This window comes from Pundamilia nyererei, unplaced genomic scaffold (assembly GCF_000239375.1).
Source record: "Pundamilia nyererei isolate P.nyererei 1_Seehausen unplaced genomic scaffold, PunNye1.0 scaffold00087, whole genome shotgun sequence".
NCBI classification, from domain to species: domain Eukaryota; kingdom Metazoa; phylum Chordata; class Actinopteri; order Cichliformes; family Cichlidae; genus Pundamilia; species Pundamilia nyererei.
In genome coordinates, this window is record NW_005187488.1 from 1995621 (window position 1) to 2010708 (window position 15088).

At 42.9% G+C, this 15088-nt stretch overlaps 2 protein-coding genes across 3 annotated transcripts in view; one reads left to right on the forward strand and one right to left on the reverse strand.

Annotated features, from left to right (window-relative positions):
* gli3 (GLI family zinc finger 3) overlaps positions 1-3699 on the forward strand; it is a 96292-nt gene extending 92593 nt beyond the window's left edge. The window contains exon 16 of the mRNA XM_005738903.1: positions 84-3699. Coding sequence (XP_005738960.1) covers positions 84-2059 — 1976 coding nt within the window. The 3' untranslated portion in view covers positions 2060-3699. The remainder of the gene's footprint in view (positions 1-83) is intronic.
* A 1329-nt stretch (positions 3700-5028) lies between these two features.
* Positions 5029-14404, reverse strand: prpf4bb (pre-mRNA processing factor 4Bb). Of its 2 annotated transcripts, none has more exons than XM_005738904.1 (16): positions 14249-14404; positions 12989-13064; positions 11568-12700; positions 11104-11277; positions 10707-10862; positions 10281-10362; positions 9972-10173; positions 8247-8320; positions 8007-8097; positions 7693-7840; positions 7320-7457; positions 7059-7212; positions 6853-6967; positions 6612-6763; positions 6397-6483; positions 5029-6286 (listed from the first exon to the last, which is right to left on the reverse strand). In XM_005738904.1, exons 1-16 carry the CDS (start codon positions 14305-14307, stop codon positions 6083-6085), a joined length of 3045 nt encoding a protein of 1014 aa, XP_005738961.1. In that variant the 5' UTR covers positions 14308-14404; the 3' UTR covers positions 5029-6082. The 2 variants fall into 2 exon arrangements, with proteins under 2 accessions (XP_005738961.1, XP_013767808.1); XM_013912354.1 differs by having other exon boundaries at positions 12974-13064.
* Between the last annotated feature and the right edge of the window lie 684 nt (positions 14405-15088).

Consider the following 15088-nt stretch of genomic DNA (forward strand, 5'->3'; position numbering starts at 1 on the left):
TGGGGTGGGAGGAGGGGGTGGAGGGGTGTTCTCAGTTGGGGGCTGTGGAGGTGGGGGAGTAGTAGGCATTGGGGGAGGAGGAGGGGGATCACGAGGGATGCTCAATTTAACCCCAGCCCAGCACTATCACCTTAAAGCCAAGTATGCAGCAGCAACAGGTGGCCCGCCTCCTACGCCTCTACCCAACATGGAGCGCATGAGCTTGAAGACACGCATGGCCATGATGGATGAGGGTGGTAGCAACCACTGTTTGCCACCTCTAGTCAGGCCACCTCGCTGCAGTGACGGCACCAGTGGGTACAGCAATGGCTACACGGGACATGCAGGTAACAGGAGGAGGGTCTTCTACCCTGGTGAGGGACCACTGAGTGGAAACCGGAGGGCTAGCGACCCAGTGCGGACGCAGGCTCCTGAAACTTGTAGTTTCCCTCCGGTGCAGCGCTTCAGCAGCCTTAATAACCTCCACCCTCTTCCGCCTCTTGCTCTGCACTGTACGCCTGAGTCTCGAAATTTGAACCTACAGAACTACACGCACTCAGAAGGCAACCTGCACAGAGGCCTGCAGCACTCGCCATACACCCCTAGCATTGCGGAACAAGCGGCCTTAGAAGCTCTGGCAATGGAGGACAATGGGGAGGCTGAGCTGTTGCTTGGGGATGAGGATATATTACCAGATGATCTGGTGCAGTATCTCCACTCCCAAGTTCAGTTGGACAATGGCTCCCACATGCACAATGAGGACCAAATAGCTTCTAGCCAAAGGGACACCTCCCACCTATCTATGGAGGAGATAGACCAGATCCAAACTCCGGGGTCAAATACGGCCTTCCCTGGGTCCCATAGTCTTCAGCAGCAGCAGCAGCAACAGTTACGAGAGAGGAAGAGCCCCAGTAAACTTCCCATCCAATGGAATGAAGTGAGCTCTGGGAGTGCTGACAAGTGTCCTCCAAGGGATCAAAACCACCATTCGCAGTGTAGAAGGTGGCCTAGCACAGAACACGGGCCTGTGTCTGCACCTTTTGGCAGGTTTGGAAACATGGTTATTCAGCAGCAAGTACCCGTTGATTTCCAGAACAGTTGCGCCCAAGCTAATCAGTCTCAAAGTGCTTGCTGCGTAAACCCTGGAGTGAAGCTAGAGACATCACCTAACTCCTGCTTGGAAATGAGAGGTACTGGTCAAAACTCTACAAACAACTTTAATAGGTCTAATTTTACACAGATCAGCAATGGACCTTTTCCCCAGGGCTTCAGAGAGCAGGCCTCCAACGGATTTCAAAAACAGAGCCACTTCCATCAGAAGCACAACAGCAGCTCTTGCCAGGTAGGAAACAACCTAATCCTTAGCAGAGCCTCCATGGATTACCTCCCCAGCCTCTCCCAGGGGTCTGCTCTTCATCACAATCGCCCGGTACATGTTCCTCATCCACCAATCAACAGGAACTTGGGCAGAACCCAGCAATACCTCAGTCCCGGGAGCACCAATGAAAACGAATCTTGCGTCACTCAACAAGCACAACTGCAGAGGAGTGGCGAGAGCTGCTCCCTTGCGAATCAAGTTTCTGGGCTGAAGCTGGAGTCCCAGGATCATGGATACTTAGAGCAGGGCTTTGTTGACTGCCCCTCTTACGAACCAGCAGATCATAAGACCTCCACATTCCATGTTCTGGAAGATCAGTGCTTGTTGGACTCCATAGCTGCATCTGAGGGACAAGGTGGTGGAAGCGGCAACAGGGTTTCGGTTGCTCTTCTCTCCCCTGGTGCAGATCAGGTGACCAGCACAGTGGACGGTAGTGTTCCCGGTGTTTTAGATGAAGGGGTAAGTCTGGACTTCGGTGCCATGCTGGAGGATGGCTATGACCAGGGCAGCTTGGTCTCAGGAGCGTTGAGTCCCTCCGTCTTCCAGGGTCTGTCCAGGACCTCCTCACGCCTCACCACCCCTCGGGCATCTGCTGCCTTCCACAGTGTGGTCCCTGGCCTAAACAACATGGCCATCGGAGATATGAGCTCTCTCCTCACCACCCTTGCTGAGGAGAGCAAGTTCTTGGCTATAATACAGTAGCTGCTCTCTTTCTCTCTGCTTTCTCCTCCCGTAGAAAAATAAAGGAAAAGGAAGAGGAAAAACTCTGGTGTATGTGAAGACAAAGTTAAAAGCGGTAATTATGAGAACTTTATGTACTTAGAAGTGTTCTGAAACAGGCAGTTGCCAAGCCCTTGCTTTTTTATTTTGTAAAAATGTCATCCTACAAAGAAACGGGATGTGTCAAAAATTGTGTATAAATAAATAGTTATATTCCTTTTCTGGAATGAAGGCTATTTTTGGAAGCCCTTCTCTTTGTAAAACTACGTGATGGTGAGCAAAAGCTCACGCCCTTGAATCAGTATTCTGTGTATTGTTACTGTTTTTGCTGTACGCCCTGTCGGTAAAAAATAAAATTAAAATAAATGCATGTACTCAAGTGAAACATTTAACACTGTCTATACGAGTGCATAGACTAGCCCACGTGCCCACGTATCAGTCGTGCACCGCTCCCACTGGTACAAAGCAAATGAATCCATTGTCATCATAGGAAGTGAGACACGGGTCATGAATTCAACAGGCCCCGAAAGCAACTTTATATATCATAGGTTTTAACAAGTGGTATATTTACATTTGTTGTTACGTTTTTGTTTGTACGTTCCTTTTGCGAAGCTGTAAATGTTTCAGTGCTTCTACCAAGTTTTGCCAAGTGGTGTTTTTCCTCGACACGGTATCGAGTCCAAAACGCGGACCACACATCCGAGTCTTCAAGGCGCCGTAGATTGTTGTCTACTTAATATCTAAATGGCTTGATTTTGTTAGTCTGGTAAGGTACTCACAAGTGTATATAACTGTTTTTATATTCTGTTTGTTTTGTTGACGTTGGATTGCACGGTTGTTCGAAGCTGATGTGTAAATGGACTTTCTCTCCTTGATTTGGTGCTTTTTTTTTTAAAGAAAAACAAAAGAAATAACAAAAAACGAAAGATGCTTACATGGATTGATTTGAGTACTTTCTATGGTTTTGAATTGTCTTAATAACTGATGGCGGTCCACAGCACACAGCGTTTTCCGCTCCCAATGAAAAGTGCTGTACAGTGACATGTTTTGTTTTATAGGAAATCATGCGTATCGTTCTCTCCAAAGCTCTTAAATTCAGAATGTGTACTGCCATTAAGTATTGCAGTGACTTTGTCAACAGTGTTAGTATTGCCTTGCAGTCTTGTGTGACTGCACACAGAATATCGAGTAGTTTACCTTTTACTCTGCATCAAAGCAGTGAGGTACAAACTGTTTTATTGTTTTTTGGTACTTTTTTGGTCATTTTTGTAGCTGTGCATTGATGGTGTTTACTTTCTTTGGTTTTGTTGTGTGTTTTTTTTTTTCTTCTTCATTTTTTCAAAGAAGTAGAAATCATTTCCCTTTGAAAGAAGGAAATTTCAGAGGTATGTGCCTTATATGTATCTGCCTGTCAGAAAAGAAAGAGATCACTGCCAATCTTCCATTGTGAATTATGAAAAGAATAAAAAGTAAACATGTAAAGTGTCTTGTGGGGTCTGAAAAAAAGAGAAAAATCACAGAACATTTATATAAGAAAAGTCTGGATATCAGAAAAGTTGAGATTTGCGAAATGCATTCTACTTTTCTTTTTTTTTTTCCGTTGTTGTTTTTACATTTATTGTGCTTTTATATATATATATATATATATATAATGTAAATACATTACTCATGCTGTAGTTTTAGCAGAGGAACTAGGGCAGGGGATATCCTGGGCCAATACAGAACTGACTTTGATAGCAGGGATTCCCAGGCCCTGGGTAGAGGCCAGGTAGATCTGGCTCAGAGCGGAGCTTCAAGTGCCCAGCGCTGCCCCTCCGCCAGAAGAGCCACTTTGCTCTTTTATAACTGACTACAAATGTTTGTATGGTTTTAATAAAAATGGAAATTATATTTTAAGTGTCTTCCCTTCTTTATACTGCGGTTTTGATATTATATGAAACATATTGCTTTGAACTCTGTGCCTGTTTTCATAAAGACAAGATAAGAAACCGAGCTACTTCAGCAACTCTGCACACATCCACCTCAATTTACTATAAATCAAAGTCACTAAAAGGAACAATATTGTGCAAGTTTATTAAAAAAAAAAAGAAGAAAAAGACTGCAAGATACAAAATAAAATAGTCTGATGCTACTTCAGACTACTGTGTGGAAATATTCTGCCATTAAAAGTAAACACAATGTTCCAACATGAGTAAATTCATTCAGAGAAGCGCGAGTGTTCCTGATGCCCTCTTTTGATCATCAACAGAGACTACACTGTAAGGTTGGAGCTCATGAAGTTGATGGATATAAATTACATGTTTGGTTACATATTCACATTAGAAGCAGTCACGTCCTCATCTATGTTGAGATTAAAGCCAGCAGGTCTATAGCCCACGTCTATTTACAGGCCCCTTAAAGCTGACAGCCCATCAGCTCCAATCAGAAGTCCTTTTAGTGTGAGCACAGTGAGATCTTGCATCACTTCCACCCCCCCCTCTCTCCCCGCCTGACTTTCCAGAGCGAGAAAAAAAAAAAATGGGAGTCTTTTCTAAGCGAGACTCCCATTATGCTTTTAAGGAGCTCGACACAAGTGCAATCATACAACGAGAACGAAGGCTACAGTTAGACTGCGGAGAGGGAGAGCAAGAGACCTTTAAATTGTTCCAATGGGATACAAGATGGAGCGCTTTTACTTTTGATGCTCAGAGGCTGCGGCTGTCTCAACAATTTTTTCCTTCCCTCTCAAAAAAAAAAAAAAAAAAAAAAAAAAGGAAGCTTGCCACCTTTTCCAACACCCCCTTTGCATCCTTAAGAGTTCACTTAGCGGAGACTGAGGATCCTGTGAAGTAAGACACCCCCTCCCTCTCCATTCTCAATTCTGTTCATGCATCTCTACACCAGAAAAGCCATTAAAATTATGAATAAACAAGCTGAACAGTGCTACATCACATTCAAATGAAGAAAGGGTGTTTGGTATACAATAGGAAACATTTTATTACTAAAAACTTCTTATACTGAAGGTGCTCTTTCAGCAGCGTTTCCACAACTATTCTTTATTGAAATCACAAGATTTTTTTTTTTTAACCACTTACTTGAAACAAAACAAATCATACATGAAATGACAGTAACTATGGACTATATATACACAACAGTGGAAGAGAGGTGGGGTTGGCTTCAATCGGCCAGCATTGTTTGGTGTTTTAACACACTAGGCTCGTACAGGAGGCACTTGAATGTGAGAGCCTTAAGAGCCACGACCTAGCCAGAGTGCTGGAGGGAGAGGAAGGTTAAAAATGGAATCGACCGGCAACAGAAAACAATGACTACCTGCTTTAAAAATTAAGAAAAAACAAAACAAAAACTTTTTGTAAGGAGTCCATAATATGCATCTATTCCTTCAGCTCAGACCTCGAGACCCGAGGACTGGTTAGTGGTGGAGCGGGGAGGTTGTCGTCGTCACATGTGGGACACTGATGCACATACAGAGCATTTTTACAGGCCTGCACCACGCAAATCTATAGCACAAAGGGTGCACATTCAAAAGCATGCATCGCCCCACAATGAGCAATGTGGTTATAAAAGAGGAAAGGTGTGTTTATGTTAGGACGTCTGCAACTACGACAAAATTCAACTGTCTGCTGCTCGAGATTGTTAATGCAATAGACATACACAGTATTTACAGGAATCATATTTTTCTTTTAAACATCTGTTTCTCCGATGCCAGTTAAATTAAAAAAAGAAACTGTAACTCATTGGATATCAGGGAAAAGTTTACAGTGACAATTGAGAAAAAAAAAACAAAAAACTATGTTTTCAAGAATGGCTACCATTTCAATGATCTATTTACAATAAAACACAATTATGCATCCATAAACAAAATGAAGCTGAGGACGAAAAAAAAAGATCCATGACATTCTGAACAGAAGTCTGTGAGTTGGCTGCCTCACTGCAGAGTTCCTGTCAGAGCAGGTTTAGTGGTTGGCTCTGTCTGTGTTGCTCTGGGAGTGTGTGGTGTTCAGCGTTTCAGATCTTCTCCTGGATAAAGGGGTGCTGCAGAGCCTGGTTGATACTGATGCGCTTGGCTGGGTCCAGCATCACCGTTCCATCCAGCAGGTCCTTCAGCTGCATTACCTTCTTCCTCTGGTCCTCAGGCAGCCGCTGGCCTCCTATCATGTCTGCCAGCAGGTCTTTGGTGGGGTTGATGGTGCTCATCACTGTCACCTTCTCCTAAAGGCGTTGAGCAACAAAAATATAAAACTTTTAAAACTGCTATTAAAATAGAGGGACATGTAAAAAAAAGAAAAAGAATGGTTTAGAGGCAAGAAAGAACACCTTACCCTTTCAGTCACTTTGTCTACTTCAATGTACAAGAAGTTCAAATTCTGATCGAAGTGCTGGTCTTTGAACAATCCTTTACGGATCATCTGTGGAAAGAATCCAAAACATTGCATCAGTCTTCTTGAACAGTGCACAGTAGAGCAACACATCTCCCTTCATCTAGAAAAGGGGAAACAATCACTAAAGGAACTGAAATTATATGATGCAATTTCACCTTGTTGGGCATCTTGCCCTTGAGGTCCATAGCCAGCTTGAGCATGTGATTGTTGGAAGATCCAGGAAGCAGGATTTTGCCTGTGTAAAGCTCGTACAGAGTGCAGCCGACGGACCACATGTCGATGCCATAGTCGTACGGCTTTCCTATGACTGAGGAAGAAATTATGAGCAAACTTCAAATTTAAAACGAGCTGATTAATGGTGAATATTTAAAGAAAAGAATAAATAGTGGTACTTACTAATTTCTGGAGCCCTGTAAAATCTGCTGACCAGATATGGTGTGATGTCATTGTCAGCAACATGTGACGCCGAACCAAAGTCACACAGCTTCAGGATGGTCTTTGACTCGTTCACCTTTTAAAGACATGAATAGAAATCACACGTGGCACAACTACTTTGGTCATTCTGTGAGCCGATTTAAGATGACTGAGCATTTGAGTCATACCAGGATATTATCCGGCTTGATGTCAGCGTGGAGGATGTTGCATCGCTTGAGCAGCTTGAGAGCCAAGAAGAGCTGCTGGCTGTAGGAACGCACAGCTTTGATGTGAAGCCCAACATCTTTACCGTACTTCTTCAGCACCTCTCGCAAATTCATGCTACAAATGAAAAATTTACAAACTCATGAATTATGCTGAGGTAATTAATGAAGAGCACACCTCTCAAAATATGATGAAAATGAATGTGATGTCCTCTCTCTGAGTACCTTAGAGGCTCAAACACCAAACAAAGATGCTGCTTGTGGTAAAAGTGCCTGAAAAGGCGCAGGCAGTGGAACTTGTCATCGGGATCAGCGTCATTCAGCTTCTTGAGGAATTCCAGCTCTTTTAATCCGGTCTTGTGCCTGTTCAAACATACATCTTGTCAGGAGTGAAGCCATTACGGTATTTAAACAGATCAATAACTTTCACATATCGTTAGCTTCATAGCATAAGTGCCTAAGTCATTTTTTTGTGTTTTCGGAAAACAAGAAAAAACTAATTTTCTAAATATCACATGCAATTTGACCAAAAAATGACTTAGGCACTTATGCTATGAAGCTAACGATATGAAATGCTGGCATTCATGGGAAGACTCACATGAGCTCGTTGTTTCGGATGATCTTGATTGCCACCTCCTGGCCGGCTCTGGCAGTGTCTCTGGCTCTGATCACATTGCTGAACACACCTTGTCCAGTGTAGCCATACACGTCGTAACGTTTGTCCAGCGTCTCCCCGATGTTCACTCCTAAACAACAACACAATTTACAAATGTGTAAAATGACTGAGATGAAGTCTCTCGTTGCACTTAAAAACAAACTTTGATGTGCGACGAACGCAAACAGGCTACAACCTTCATTCCTGGTGACATTAAACAAGCATAAAATGTCAGTTAACAGAAAGGAAACACTTACGGTAGTAACCCTCAGCATCAGTCCAGTTGTCCCTGAGGTTGGGGTTCTCCTTGAAGTCCTTTCCTACACCTGCTGCTCTCATCCTGGCACTCTGCAGAAAGAGCATGAAAAAACAGAGGTCAGTAATTCACTGGTGTACCTCAATAATTTACACTCTTCTGAAGAACGACACAAAGACACAAATTAAAAATAAGTGAAGATTTTAAGATGCCCTACTGAGCTCAGTATTTAAATACTTACGTCAAAGTCTGCAGCAAACATGTCATCTGACTCGGTAAACATGTCTGGAGCTGAAGGCTTCTTCGGGTTAGATCCTGAGACACACAACAACAACAACAACAAATTATACCAGCAAAAGATGAGTTTCTGCTCATTCAGCATGTTGTAAAAAAAAAACAGTATATCTGGAACTTGTGTTTGATTCACATACTCTGCAGAGATCAAAACATGCTGCAGGTGGCAGAGACACCAGGCTTTGGATTACAAGCCAGCAACTGAATGAACACATGACAGAAAGAAACAAAATTAAAATCCCTGCATCACAAAACGCTGCATTTCTCACACAAACGAGCCACTAAATACCCTTTTAGACATGTGTACTTCCTGTACTGGACGTTTTTTAACATGCCCCTGTGTTAAAATGAAAACACCAAATTGTTCCAAACTGCAGGGAAGCAATATTAATGCAGCGTCCTAGCTCCAATTTCAAGTAATGTAAAAACGCTTTTTAATCACATTTCACGTTTATAAACTTGATTTGATTCATTTCTGCTGAAGGGACCGTGACAAAACCAAGAGAGAAAAAAAACAAAACAAAACTGAAAAGTGCCATTTTGCTTTCAACAAAAATCACAGCCAGAAAACTGGGAACAGGCTGTCCAAAAGATTGCCATCTCTGACAGAAGGAGCTTTTAACTGTTAGGTTTCATCTCTCCGCCATGCTCACAGAAGACTGTGCTCTTCAGTGATCAAGTGGGCACAGGCAGCGACTCAAATCTCTTTTCAGAAAAATTTCAAAGGCTTAAGTGAGGGGTGGAAGTAAAGGAAGGACAGCGCAGAACAGTCTGTCGTTACCTGGGTCAAGCTGTCTCCTTTTTGCTAAGATAACACATGAAGGCACGTTTGTATTTGGCCTAAAACTGACCATTTTAAACAAGCTCTGTGTTTTCAGCGGTCACTGGTATTTAAATTTGGATTCTTCCGCTTCATATGCAAAACAAAAAATAAACAGCATTGCCATTCACCAAGTGCGTTGATTTAAACTGGTGGGAAATGCAATGCATTTCATATGTTAGCTATGGCAGAATCAAAACAATACAGACGGGGTCTCCCACTTTTAATTCATTCATTCCGCCTGTTTATAATAACTTTATAATAAAATTCAGGAGCGCATAAAGGAAGAGAGTATACTTTGTAGGATGTCAGGTCAGTATGCAGTGATGTAGTATGGCCAAGGACACATCAAAGAACACGCTGCTAAAAACAAGTGGCTCTAACACACCCAGACTTCCTGCAGTTCAAGCAATCAGACATTACTGTGTCCTGAATGCATTCACTTCTGTGCTTAAGCTGTCCACTTATGCTCAGATCAGCCAATACACCTGCCAGTGTCAGGTGCGAAAAAGTAGATTTCAACCTCTGCAGTAGTTCTGGAAATAACATTTCAGCTAAAAAACATAAATAAAATAATAATAACAATTAAAAAAAAACTCTCAAAGGCTTCTGCTTGCTCTTATTGTGACAAGCAGGTAATAGGGTAACATACAAGAGTCTTTAAGAGATTCAAGTCCTTCTCCATGCTAACAAGGAGAAGGAAAAGAACATATCTGCATCCTCCTATAATCCATTAGACTATTTTAAAGAGATCCCCTGAATTTGCAGCCAACCAGGATGCTCACAGCTGACAGTGTGGTTCATTCAGTTGGCCTTGTATGCTAACAGTCATCATTCTGACTGGAACATTACCATCTTTCTCCTGGGCGATGAGGTTGTGCTTGGCTTTGATGCTGGCCTCGAAGGTGTTAACGTTCTCGCGCTCGTACTCCTTCACGTCTGCGGCTACTCGCTCCAAGATGTCATCGGGTGAGGGCGAACGGCTACGCGTGCTGCTCTGGGGGCTGCTGGGCTCTGACGTCTGATTGGTGTCCTCGTTCACGATTTTGTACTTCTGTAAGGTGGAAAGAACAGCTGAGGTTTGTAAGAAGGTCACTCATCAAATCCACTTATAGAAGTTACAAAAATGCCAGACATGAATTAGCGTGGGTATAAACAGACCCGGACGATGGCCATGCGCTGTTGGCGGCGCTGCTCAATGAGAGCTTCTTCATCTATCTCCTCACCATCAAAATCCTCCAAACTGCAAAAACATGCCAGAAATTAAAATTACAAAGGAAACACTTTCCTGTTAACGACTAAGCAACAAATCGTGCCCTGATGCATTAATGTGAAACAGGATATGATATCAGCTACAGATCATGGACGTCCTCAAAGACGAGATGGTAAAAATTGTCTTATTTCTAATCAATATCTACAAATGCTAAGGACTCAACTTTGTTTTGATTCATTAGTGCCAGCATTAATTCACCAAAAGCGGTTGATATGAATGGCTGCAGAGACGTTGTACCACACCGTTTCACAGCAAATTTGAACTCTGTATGGCGAACCCGATCGGATCTTAGTTTTTATATCACTTTTACTTACACTTCTTCCTCTGAGGACTCCTGGTCGACTTTCATGCCTTCTGAGAGACTTCCCTTGAACTTGTCTTCATCTCTGTTGCGTCGTCTTCTTTCCCGATCGCGGGACATTGAGCGTCGATACTGTCGGAGTCGACCATATCGGTCTCTCTCCCCAGACCTGTGAGGCACAGACGTGATGACAGGAATCATTATTTACTTCAAAAAGAAAAGAGGGGGGAAAGGTACTAGCAGACAGGGATATAAACAGAATTCATATCTAAACAACTGTTGAACCACCAAAAACTAATTAGAGAAACACAAGAGTTCTCCAGCGACTTTTGAGAACTGCTTTGTTGTGACTTGGGATAATGTCTTCTGTCACATGTAGACAAGTTGAGTGAAAAGTGAGCGGCCATCACCTCCGTCTCAGTGGAGACCTGCTCCGTCTGCGGGGGGAAGAGCGGGAGCGGCGGCGCGGCGATGGGGACCGTCGTCTTAGAGGCGAGCGACTCATCCTGCGGCGAGACGATGATCTCGGACTGGTATCACGCGATCGGTCTCTGCCTGGTCCAACATCTGCCCGAGAGCGCTTCCTGGAAGAACATAAAAAATAATATTTCAAAATCTGTCATAACTTTACTTTTGCGCCTTCAAGACTTTTTTTTCTCCGCAACTTTGGATCAGCATTTAAACTAAGTTAAATATATCATTATCTTCCAGTTTAAAAAAAATAAAAAATCTTTAGCTTTTATAAATGAACACTCAAATATTTTACATTTTTGCAAACTCACTTTTATTCATCTGAAACTGAAAGGCAATTCTGTCATCTGTCACAATCAGCTTATTATGGGAAACGTTGGAAAAGCCAGAGGTGTGCACTAACCTCAGTGGTGACTCCTGTCTCTCAGCATCTCGCCTCCTGACCTCTAGTGAGCGGCTACGGCGTCTCTGGGGCGAGAACCTAGTTCTGGATGGAGAGTGGCTCTGTTTTGATATCCTTTCTGAGGCACTAGCCGAAGGGTAGCGGGCATCTCTATGGCGAGGGGAAGCACTGCGTTTCCTTGCAGGGCTGTGAGCCCCTCGTCTATGAGGGGAGCGGTTTTCCTTTCCTAAAGAAGTGTCCTTGGATGGTGACTTGGCTGGCCGTTTGTCCCGGTCAGCGTCTGAGCGACTTGGCCGTTCTCGTCCAGGCGATCTGGACCGTCGGCTCACTCTTTCCTGGTTGGGTCTGTCATCCCGCTGCGGAGAGGACCGTTTTTCAGTGCGGCCGACTTTCTGCTCTCCCCTGAAGCTGGAAGGAGAGTTGGACTTCCTTCTCTCCTTGGACCTATCAGTGCTGTGTGAACCCTTCCTGTCTTTTGACCTGCTCCTTCCTCGCCCTCTGTCTTTTACACCTGTGTCCTTGGTGCTTTTGGTCACCTTGTCCTGCTTAGACTCCTTGGCTAGCTTGTCTGCAGACTTACTCCGACTACGGCGTTTGGAGCTAGACTTACTGCCCTCTGTTGAGTCCCGTCTAGATTTGCCACTTTTTCCTCTGGGTGATATAGGTTTACCTGAGCTGCCCCTTTGTCGTGGTTCTCCATTTCTGAACCTTGCATCTCCATCCTCTTCAGATCCAGAGTTATACCCCTGAAGGATCAAACCCATGCCAGACTGAACTTTTCCCTCCATCAACTGGCTGTCAAGTTCAGCTTTGATCATGGCCCTCTGTTTCTCCAAATCCTCCAGCAAGGCCCTGTCATCCAGACTTGGATTTCCAGAAGAAGGAGAAGATTCAACTTTTCTATGAGTAGAGGAGCCAAAGAGGACAGCGGCAGAGGGAGAGGAGCCCTCTTTGCGTTTGTGTTTCCTATGTTTGTGACGATGCTTGCGTTTGCGGTCCTTGTCCTCATCAGAGGCATGTTTGTGCTTTTTGTGCTTACTGCGATGCTTGTGTTTTTTCCGCTTGTGTTTACCGCTACTGCTGTGATGTTTGGACCCCTCCTCTGTCTTCTCGCCATTAGTTTCAGCCTCCTCCTAGGATGTGAACATACCAGGATAACAATCAATTTAGTTGACAGATGATCTCTGTAATTCTTAGTTATGGTGTAAACAGATATAATCTTGTTTTCTTTGAGTTTTTACCACCTAACCAACCTAGACTGTATTCAGAATGACTGATGTAGACAAAAAGTGTTACTAAATTTTGGTAAAAGTTGATCCTACAGCAAGTTATAGTAGCACAGTTTGGTATAGTCTGAGTTTTGTGTTAAAAGAGATGACACCAATTGATGGCATTTAGGTCCTCACATTGTCAAGCCCTACCTCCTCCTCCTCCTCTTCAGATATGTCGCCGCTGTCCTCATTTCCACTTCGTTCATGGCTTTCCAGATCTTGCTTCCTGTTTCAAAAAAAAGAATATTTAATTGCTTTAGTGCTAAATTATTTGGCTGACTGAAGTCAAAAGGAAACAAAGGTCTAAAAAAATAGACACAGCTGTGTCAAATATTGTTTTTGGACTGGTAGTAGGAACACACGGCCATAGCAATGCCTGACCCTGAATGCAACTGATAACATCCCATAAAATGAGAAGCACAGAGTTCTGCCATCTGTCCAAAATACTGACAGGTGCTTAAGTTTAAGTGTCTGGGATATAAAACACTATGATAATCAACTAAAAATTTCAGTTACACATCAAATCTTCTTGTGGCACTATTATTTTTTTCCCCTTTAAATCTGGAAAAATAGGAAACTCTGTCCAATTATTATTTCTTTAACACACAATGAAGTGAACACGATTTACAGTAACAAACATCATACAACGTGATCAGTAGTTTTAATTTTAATACATGTACATAAAAAGATCATAAAGATAGCTATTCTTTCCTCGAGGTAACTTGCAGGCATTGTGAACATTTAGTCTAAAAACCAGTTCATAGCTTACACAACATTCATTTCCGAGTTTAACCCATCATCGCCCGAAGTGTACCATTTTAGGTAAGCGTAAGGTGTTTAACATCGGGCATACCGGGATTATATAACGTGGTCAGTTTAGCATGAAGCTGTAGAAACACTGATCAGAATCGCTCGTTGATGAGAGAGTGACACTCGGTAAATCCCCGTGTAACCTTCACTTGCTCCCTCGTTCTCCGAGCGAGACCGCCAAGATGATTTTCACTCATTAGCTCTGACATGCTAACCGTCTTTAGCAAAGTTAGTGCTAAGCAGCTACATCCACTGAATAATTTTTGCTATGCTAACTTACATTACATGATAGCTGCTTGGGAGCGAGTACAAACCTTACACTGCGTGTGGCTTAGCAGGTACACTTTATTGACGCAAATACACACAAACGCGGATGAGGTACACTTCTACATGCTATCACCGAAACTTAGTGCTAGCCGCGCTGAAGAACATTAGCTAGCTAGCCAAGAACGTTAGCCTATCGTGAGCATGCCCCGGCAACAACGTGAACTTGCTACTCCGTTAGCCCCGGCAATGATAACACTTCCCTTCATATTCGACCTGAAAGAGGCCTATAACTTACTGCCACAAACTTTAAGTATCTGTAATTTAATAACTTACACGTGCTCGTTGCCATTATTCATTCTCCTGGACGAGATCTCCATCTCAACGTCGGCCATTTTCCTCAGCTGAGGGGGCTTTTTCTTCTTCGGCTACTTTCTCCACATGGGTACAATGATATCAAAATACTGACACGTTCCTCTGGTGTTTTGGCGGCGCATCGCAGTCAGAATTTGTGCACTGAAGTCTGTTCTTTGTCCACTAGAGTGTGTGCTTGTGTAACTTGAAATTTTCATATTAGCCACTTACGTCTTGATGCATGCTCAATCATCCAGGTAAGTAACGTTTACCTAAGTAAGTGACTTCTTCGAAGAAGTCACTTGGATGAGTGACGAAACGTTTCTCCCACAAAACGCTACGTCCAGATGAACAGAATCAACTTTTGGAGATTAGCCACTTACATTACACACATACACCCCCTGCCCGAACAACTGCCAAATTAAAATTTTTATAAATTTTTGGTAATTATGTCAAATTTTTCACCTACTAAGTATCTCGAAATTTCAAATTATTTCTGAGTGAAAAAACTGTAATAAGCAATTTGAAATGTAAAATTATTAACCAAAGTTTTTAAGTTGCAAATTTCGTGTTATTATCTTAAAATGTCGAAATGCTAACGTACAAATGGAAAAATTGCAGAGTAAGATAGTGTTCTGAGATACGCAATTCAAGATATTAAGTCATTAACCAGAAATTTTAAGGTGCGTTACTCTAAATTTATATTTACTGTTTGTGTACTGTATGTGTTGTCCTGTATGTATATTTAAAGCGAGAGAATAGCTCTTTTAGCCAGTGTGACTGTTTTTAACGTGGCTTTTAATGATCTGCTATTTTGTATTA

Bases quoted from the DNA above. Each gene is read 5' to 3' on its own strand.
- prpf4bb (XM_013912354.1), bottom strand. From the start codon at position 14,307: ATGGCCGACGTTGAGATGGAGATCTCGTCCAGGAGAATGAATAATGGC. The intron at 10,363-10,706 runs GTAAGTAAAAGT...ATGTTTTTGCAG, and splicing joins GAGTCCTCAGAGGAAGAAGT to TTTGGAGGATTTTGATGGTG. The intron at 7,213-7,319 runs GTACTCAGAGAG...TTTCATTTGTAG, and splicing joins TTGGTGTTTGAGCCTCTAAG to CATGAATTTGCGAGAGGTGC.